This window comes from Quercus suber, unplaced genomic scaffold, assembly GCF_002906115.3.
Source record: "Quercus suber isolate HL8 unplaced genomic scaffold, Cork oak 2.0 scaffold_117, whole genome shotgun sequence".
Lineage (NCBI taxonomy): Eukaryota > Viridiplantae > Streptophyta > Magnoliopsida > Fagales > Fagaceae > Quercus > Quercus suber.
The window spans coordinates 264,176-273,514 of record NW_027069582.1 but is presented as its reverse complement, the minus strand read 5'-3'; the positions used below and the strand labels follow the sequence as shown (position 1 = coordinate 273,514).

The 9,339-nt window shown below is 37.3% G+C and overlaps 1 protein-coding gene across 1 annotated transcript in view; it reads left to right on the top strand.

The window, feature by feature from the left end:
* Positions 1-8,659, top strand: part of LOC112000221 (putative disease resistance protein RGA3) — an 18,693-nt gene extending 10,034 nt beyond the window's left edge. The window contains exons 2-8 of the mRNA XM_065775667.1: positions 2,776-5,504; positions 6,035-6,096; positions 7,463-7,655; positions 7,719-7,952; positions 8,000-8,106; positions 8,158-8,553; positions 8,655-8,659. Of these exons, the coding sequence (XP_065631739.1) occupies positions 2,776-5,504; positions 6,035-6,096; positions 7,463-7,655; positions 7,719-7,952; positions 8,000-8,106; positions 8,158-8,553; positions 8,655-8,659 (3,726 nt within the window). The remainder of the gene's footprint in view (positions 1-2,775; positions 5,505-6,034; positions 6,097-7,462; positions 7,656-7,718; positions 7,953-7,999; positions 8,107-8,157; positions 8,554-8,654) is intronic.
* Positions 8,660-9,339: the final 680 nt, after the last annotated feature.

The window sequence follows — 9,339 nt, the reverse complement described above, 5'->3', positions numbered from 1 at the left end:
CGCTTCGGTGCGCGAAACGCGCCTTCATTAATGTCCTCGTGAATTAACACGAGTCCAACGGTCTATGGCCTCCTTGGAAATTGGTAGCTTCATTATTAGCCCAGCTGATAATTCTCTTTTCGAATTCTGCATGAGTTAATTCTCACCAACCCTCATCCCCTATATAAGGTGGGGAGATGGTTTCTCCACAATCCATGAACCTCCCAACACAAACAGAAAGAAAAACACATCCTTTCAGCTCCCCAATCCCCTTTTAACAACCCCGCCGGAATTGTGACTGGAGTTGGCAAATATGAGGCGGCTTTGGGCGGGTGTGAGGACATCTGTGCCAAGAGCCATTATGGCCGCAGCCCCCACTGGGCTTCCGGTGCGGCAGAATCTAGGCGTAACCCCGATGGCGCCATACAAGGTGGCCCGGAGGGGTGTTGTTAAAGTACCTAACGTCTCTCCTCGGAGTGCACCCCCGACGAAGAAGACGTGCGAATTCATATCATGGGCGGTGCTCGAGTGTTGCCGTCTCCAACGGCCAACACTCGTGAGGATTGGAGAGAATCAAGGGAACATCATGGGGGAAGGAATCCCGGAGCCCCTGCATCTGCTCCTCTCTTTGTTCCAGCTCCGCCGCTCCGAGAAGGGAGTTGTTGGTGGCCTGGAAACAAGATGACCCTCCCCCTTCCCTGCTTTTTGTGTCAAGCTCTCCCATTCTCTTTATACCAATAAAAGCACGGCTTGACACTTCCCTCCGGCTAGCTTTTTTAGAGCGGCTCCACCTAGGCCTCTGATTGTAGAACTAGCTAGTAGGATTAGCTTGTAAATTTGTTTGTGAAACACGCCTGCCTGAGCCTCTGATTGTAATTTGTACTGTTTCTATTTATGAAATAATATCAAGATTTCTCTTTTCGCTGTCAAATCTTCTATTTTTTTTTTCTGCCAACCTACTGTAAAACGGCCACTTAGAACAATCGCCCGGTGCGCCGGCCAACACCCTAATCCTTCCCACAGACGGCACCAATTGTAGGGACTCAGTTTGGATTTGACCCTGAGTATGAATGGGTTTCCAGCCCAACAAGCCCAAACAATAAATTTGTAGAGAGTGGGTTAAAGGTTTAGGCGCTGGCCGTCGTTCATCAAGCATGAACTCTCTTTTATAAAAGAAAATACTTAAAGTTTATTTACAACTGGGGGGATGCTCCTCGGCCAGTGGCCGAGGAGCCTCTTTTCTTTTTCTTCTTCCCCCCCCCCCCTTTTTTTACTTTACTTGCTTTTCTTATATAGTCTTCATCTTCCTATCTCCTTCTTCCATCTGTAGATCATCTATTTGCCTCTCTTCTGGCCGTCCGTCCCATCAGAGGCCTTATCAGTACTCAAGTGGTTCACTCTGATCAACGTTACCCTTCTAAGGGGTTATATCCCCATTAATGCGGCCAGAGGGGTTAGGTGAATGCATTAAGTGTGAGGGTGACAGCTTACTTTGGGCCTGGTCTTTCCCAAAAATCATCCTTGTCATGCCGAGGACGAGGAGGTCCTCGGCGTGGATCCGGAAAAGGGGCTTTCCCCAATTTAGCCTTGAATGGTTAGTATTCCTCGGCGTGGGCCTTGGGCCTGCTACACGATGGGCCGAGGCTATCAGGCCCACGGGCCCCACAACTATTTTAGTCCCTACATTTTAAGGTTAAAGTGAATTTAATCATTATATTTTGGTAGTAATTAATTTAGTTTTTACTATTTTCAACTTGTAGTTAAATTGATCATTTTCGTTAACTCACTAACATAAAATGCTTATATGGCAAATAGTATGCACAGTTGGCACATTTAATATTGATGTGACAAATAAAATAATTATAAAAAATTCAATAAATATATTAAAAATTCCACATCAACAATCTGAGATTTGTCCCCATCAAAGCCATTGTATTGGACTAAACACAAACACCAACCTAACTCATTCTGGGTTTGTTCTTTTTTCTTTATTTTTTATTTTTATTTTTTGTTTCCGTTTGGTTACGGGGAAAAAATTACTAAATCTTTTTTTGTTCTAAATTTTTTTTTTCCATTTTTGTAGCTATTTTGTGTGGACCTGTAAAAAAATCATCATAGGTTGAATGGCTAGTGCAACTAAAATTGAATTGTTGTTGCTCCTGCTTCCCTGTTCGATCTTGTGTGGACCAACAACACTTTTTTTTTTTTTTAAGTAGTAATGGTTTCATTCAGCAGAATATGGACTAGTTGGAAGTTGGAACCTATGAGTCTATGACCATGATGAGCCATCCTCATTCCACAATACACACTAAAATATAAATTCTAATTAAAATTGATATGGATATTACCATCACATTGGAATACTTCATGGCCCACATATTCTTAAGATTTCTTAGCACATTTTTTACTAAACTATTATAGTAAAATTTTTAATTAATTATCAAAAAAAAAAAAAATCAAGTGCAATACTTAATGACCAATATTTTCTTTTTACTCGAATAAATAAAGATCAATAATAACATTTAAGATGACGTACCGATACCATATATCATATCCTCAGTAAACACAGCAATTATCTTAATAAGTAAACCCCCTCAAAAAAAAAAAAAATCTTAATAAAAAAAAATTAAATGTTTTCATTATTCACTGAGACTGCTAGTTCGTTATAAAAGCCGAATAGTAGGAGTGAAGAAGCACAAGCACACCTGCTATTGCGTAATCTATTTCTCACTTTGCTCCTTATTTTTGTCATTCGCATTCTGTTTCTTTATTGTATTCTCAATTTATAACTTTCAGTCTCCATTAACTATGGCTGATGCACTACTGTCACTAGCTACTGATCTCTTGAAGCAGATGGGTTCAATCGCTGTTCAGCAGGCTCAACAAGAGATAAACTTGATTGTTGGCGTTGACGTAGAAATCGAAAAGCTTTCTAACAGTTTCAAAATCGTCCAGGCGATGCTCAATGATGCTGAGGAGAGACAGTGGACGGAAGCAGCTGTGAAGCTTTGGTTAGATCAGCTCAGAGACGTGTACTACATGATGGATGACGTGTTGGACATGTGGAACACTGCAAGGATCAAATCAGAAATTCAAAAAGAAGAAGAAAGAGCTGTTACTAATAACAATCCTGCTGCCCTGAAGAAGAAGAAGGTACCATGCTCATTCTTCCCCTCTCTGTCATGTTGTTTTCGTCAAGTAGATAACCTTTCTCTGCGTCATAAGATTGGTCACATGATAGAAAAGCTGAAACAAACATTAGATGACATTCTCAGAGACAAAGTGAATTATGGGTTTGACTTGACTAGGCATTCACATGTAGAAGTTGAACGAACCCCAACTACGTCCTTTGTGGATGTGTCCGATATAATTGGTCGTGATAAATATAGGGATGAGCTGTTGAGCAACCTGTTAGGCGAGGGTAGTCAGGAAGAAAGTAACCCTCGTGTCATCTCTTTAGTGGGCATGAGCAGTATAGGAAAATCAGCTCTTGCCCAAGTAGCCTACAATCATACTAAAGTGAAAGCCCATTTTAAACTAATAATTTGGGTTTGCGTCTCTGATCCATTTGATCAGTGTAAGGTGGCCAAAGCAATCATTGAATCTATTGATGGTCAATCCCCCAACATTACTGAATTTCAAAGTCTATTAGCTCGCATTAGTAATTTGATTAAGACAAATAAGTTCTTTCTTGTCTTGGATGATGTGTGGAATAAAGAGTTCACAAAGTGGGAACCATTCAAAAATGCCCTTAAATGTGGTGTCCAAGGTAGTAGAATTCTAGTCACTACACGTAAAAACAATGTTGCGAAGATGATGGAGAGTTCCCACACGATCAATTTGGGGGTATTGTCCCCCGATCACTGTTGGTCTATGTTTAGTAAAATAGCATTTCCTAACGAAGATTTACATCAACATAGGGATCTAGAAGAGTTAGGCAGAAAACTAGCAGATAAGTGCAAAGGCTTGCCACTAACTGCAAAGACTCTTGGGAGTCACATGCGTGGCAAAAGAAGTAAGGAACAGTGGGAGAAGGTTTTGCATAATGGTTTGTGGGAAGTAGAAGATGTTGAAAAAGGTCTTTTGGGTCCATTGTTGTTGAGTTATAATGAATTATCCTTATCAGAGAAACAATGTTTCTTATTTTGTGTTGTCTATGAGAAAGATCATCAATACGATAGACTTGATTTAATCATCCATTGGATGGCACAAGGATATATCCACTCAAGAGGAAAAAAGGAGATGGAAGACATAGCAGAAGAGTACTTTGAAAAATTAGACATGTGCTCTTTTTTCCAAGATTTTGAGAAAGATAAGAATGATGATAGAATAAAAAGTTGCAAAATGCATGATATTGTGCATGACTTTGCACAGTTAATGACAAAAGATGTATGCTTCACAATTGAAGGTGAAGAAGAGGTTAAGATAGACTTTAAAAGGGCTCAACAGTTGTCATTAATAGTTAAAAAAACATTTCCTAAGTTTGTCTATGAAGCAAAAAATCTACGCACTCTCTTTCTTCTTTCTCATGAAAGGGACTATGAGTTTAACATGCACCTATCCAACTCATGCCATCAGTTTAGATGTTTACGAACATTAATTTTAGGTTGCCCATTTAGGAAACTTCCGGATGCGGTGGAAAATTTGATACGTTTAAGATGTCTCCATATAAATTTGAATGTTGAAATAGAAGAATTGCCTGAAACCTTATGTAATCTTTGTAATTTGCAAACTTTGAATATTGATAATGGTGAATATTTCAAGAAATTACCACAGGGGATGGGTAAACTAATTAATTTAAGGCATCTTAGATTTATTACAAATTATTTTGGCTGGTACAAAGTAAAATTTCCAAATGGGATTGGGAAATTGACATGTCTTAGAACATTAAGTGATTTCAACATAGGGGGTAAGGATGATAAAGAAGGATGTAAACTTGGAGAATTAGAAAATTTGAACCAACTTCAAGGGAGCTTTAAAATGCGTGGGTTGGGAAATGTGGTAGATGTAGGGGAGGCCCAGAATGCACAGTTGAAGAAGAAGATACATCTCCACGATTTGGAACTAGATTTTTACGTTGTAGGTCAATTAGAGGAAGAGAGGAGAAGAAGAATGGAGAATGATGCAGCACTTTTGAATGCCTTAGAACCACCTCCAGACTTGGAAAAATTATCAATTAAGAATGTCATGGGCACCACAGTGTATACTAATTGGATGATGTCATTGACCAATTTGAAAAGTCTTAATATCGTTGGGTGCGGGCAGCTAGAGTGTTTGCCACCTTTGGGGAAGTTGCCGTTGCTCAAAGAATTAAATATACAGGGTGCATATAATGTGAAAAAGTTGGGAGATGAATTTTTAGGAATAGAATCCGAAAACAAAAGCAAGAAAGACGACTGCCACATCATAAATATATTCCCAAACCTGAGAGTTCTCAAAATTGCCAATTTGGACAACTGGGAAGAATGGATTGGGATGGGTGGAAAGAGAATAGAAGAAGTGGAAGAAGAAAAAGGAGGAAATAGGTAAGTATTTTTTTTCTTTAACTATCTAGTTAGTTGGCCTGGTTTGGAAACTATTTAATTTAGTAACATCTCGAACGTCAGAGGCTCGAATTCTGCGCTCATACCTCGACACTTTAATGCTCGGTTTTCATGGTTTGACGTGGCCTGGCAGCCACGTGGCATCCACATAGATCTCGAGTTTCTGAGACTCGAGATCTATGTGTCATCCACGTGGCTGCCATGTAGATCTCGAGTCTCAGAAACTCGATTTTTATATGCACACCATTATGTCCAGTCCCATCCGGTCATGTCACTGACAGCCAGCCTCAGCCTTTTTTCTTTAACTTTGGCCTGAGCATTGACGTTTTTGCTTTATTTTCACGTTTTTACTTGATGCTTTGTCAGGACATCTTAAGCCCGTGACTTGTTTATGTCTTCTCTCTCAACTCATCCTCTCTTACTCTGCATTATTCCTCTCTCAACTCTCATACTCATTCTACAGAGCAGAACAATACTTCCCTCTTAACTCTCATACAAACTGATCATTGTAGTCTCCCTCTCTCCCTCTCACTCTCATACAATCCAGTAGTACATTTGCACATCCTCATGTCAGGTAAGGGTCTCCTCACTCTCTAGTTGGTTGTTTAATGTATGTATAACTGCTTTAGAAAGTTTTGCTTGTATTGAATTTGTCATGACATTTCCTAATAAAAATATTTGTTCGTAGTAACCAGTTAAATATATATATATATATATATATATATATATATGTAGCACTTTAAATGTATAATTGTTTTTTTTTTTTTTTTGGGTAATGTCTAATGAACCCCTCTGCTCTATGTTATATCATTAATACAAAAATATTATAACTTAACTAAAATTCAATACTTTTTATAAATAGTATAATTTATTTGTTTATTTTAGTCAAACGTTATAATAATAACTAATCTAGCAATGAAATTATTAAAAATAATATTTGCTATGTCAAACGTTATAATATGTTTTGTTTATTACTAATTTTAAAAAAAATTTATCCAAATATCTATTTTAATACTTTAAAGACAAAAAAATATCCCTCTAAGATTCAATTAATTGGTCAATTTTTTTTTTTTTGGATCTTTTTCAAATGTTTTCATAGCTATATGAATACCTTTCTAGTAGATATTTATAATTAAAAAAACATTTATGAATAAATTAAACATGATCTATAAAAGAATTGAGATCCTAAACATGATCTATTAAACATTATCTATATGAATATGTTTCTAGTAGATATTTGTAATTTACAAGTAAAACCAAGGTTATTAAAATTGAGATCCTAAACAGGACCTATAAGAGGTCCTCATAGAGTAAATCATAGAATCGAATCGATAATCATAAGATTTTACTTTATGTGAAAAATAAAGTCAAAAATATTAGTAATAATGATATATTTTAAATAATTATTAAGTTGATCAAAGGAAAATGGACATAATGCAACTTTCATGTCCTATTTCTAATAAGTAAAAAAAAATATTACATTTCTTTAACAACTAAATAATCGTTAACTTGTTCATTTGGGCAGATTTGAAGGAGGGGCTAGAGTTGTATTTTTCTTGGGCCCAATTAGAATTAGACTCTAATATACCTAAAAATTGAAATTATATATGGAATAATGATGTTACATAATTGCACTCATTCATTTGCACATCCTCATTACTTTTGTTGTTTGGTTTGATATTTTTATTTATATTTTTGTTAGAGCTTAGTTAAAATTTTGTAATAGGGGTGAGTTTTGTCTTTAGTTTTTTCATTGTTTGAGTACGAAATGATAATGATTGCGCCAGTAGAATTGTATGTGATGTGGGGTGAGTGTATGCAATTGTGGCGTGAGAAGTTGTAATTTTTCTATTTTGAGTAGATAGAAAAAGTTTTGTAATTGATGTTAAATGAAAGAGATAAAATATGTCACTAACATACTATACTTGACTCTTTAATAGGTTCACAATCTTTGAAGAATATTGATATAAATGTATACTTCGGTGGACCCCTTGATAATCCTGATGAGATTGACAGAATCCCGTTTAGAGGGCCTGGTATCCAATGCTACTACATGATGGTACGTCGTAAGTTGAAGACGTTGAATGATTTGAAGAGCAAAATCATGGGCGAATTGAATTTGAATCGTGCTTGGTATGATATCAAGATTATTTATCGTTACCCACAAGAAGTCCTTCATGAATAGATAAATTGCAGGTATATGGCGATCAAAGAAGACAAACATGTAAAGATGATGTTTAATAGGATACAGAAAATGCCCCAAGTAAATGCTGCTGAGTTGTACGTAAGTTTGGAGGCAAGTGCAGAAGTTGATAATGAGGTGGTGCAAGAAACAACTACGTCTTTACAATTTACAACCCTAGATGATGGATGCACTATAATGGGAGGGTATACAATGGGTGGGTATACAATGGATTCTTCAATGGGAGGGTATACAATGAATTCTTCAATGGGAGGTTATATGCTCCCATTTCAAGATCTGTTGGCAATACTGGTGAAACCCTCCATCCTCAAGAGACACATTTAGAGGAGGAAGACGAAGTCGAAGATCATGTTGTGGGTGGTTATATGCTCCCATTTCAAGGTAATGTTGCCAATACTGGTGAAACCCTCCATCCTTAAGAAACACATTTAGAAGAGGAAGACGAAGACGAAGACGAAGATCCTGCTGTGAATGATGGTGAAAATAGTGATGGTGTAGATGAGTTCGAAGAGATGGTTGAGCGAGACGACTTTGGGAACGATGTAGATGACCAAGAAGTCGTTCCGAATTTTGAAGAGGAAAATATGGAGTACCACGATGAAGGTGCTGCAGACGATGATATTGGCATCCAACATGATACAAATACGACCACAACTTACAGACCTCCTGCTGACTCATTCTACGAAAATACTTGGGAAAATATGGTTGATCCTTCACATCTTCAGATACCATTTGTTTCTACTTGGGAAGATGGGATGAATTTTTGTAAAGGATTGACTTTTGCAAATAAACAGGCGGTGAAGCGTGCATTGACAATATACGTAGCAAGTCATAATAGAAATTTTAGAATCCGAAGGTCGACCCCAACTAAATTGTGCGCCGCATGTGTTGACGACAATTGCAAGTGGTACGTTGGGGCATTTATGAAGGCTAAACTTAATGGTCTGTGGATGGTCACGTCTTATGTGGGTCCACACACTTGTATACCCTTTGGCTTGCGTAGAGACGGTAGTCACGTCTTATTAATCTTTGATCTTTTCCATAGGATGGTGGTCATCTTCATGGTTATAGTACTAAGGAGGTCAAGGTATGTTGTCCATCTATCACTATTAGTTCTGCTCTGTTCTTAATGATGCATATTTTTAGTGTTCTTTGTGCTACCCCTGGGCCTTGCCTACGGTGGTTAAGGGTGGATTGGAATTGATATAGGTCCATGTTTGTACTCAAACTCAACTCAGCTGAGCCTTAATCCATAAGGAATAAATAGACTCTGTAATGATAATGATTAGTACATCTGCAGTTAATGGCTCTACTCGCAAGACATCACAGAAAGAAATTCCCAAAATCTGATCATGCTTCTTTAATAGCATTCTCTAACGAGGTATCTCACTCTATATATTCAGTTAATTATTGTCATTTTTCCTAGTCCTATGCAGGAAAGAACTGTTTACATTCCTCCCTACCTTTTTCTTCTATTATTTTCAGGTAAAGCAGAAATTTCGATCTCTTTGTGCAATTGTACGAATTTCTGTAGCATTGCAGCAGCATCAATGCATAAACATTCAAGAAATGATCCTTTCAATTTCACATGAAGGTTTCAAATTGGTATGTGCC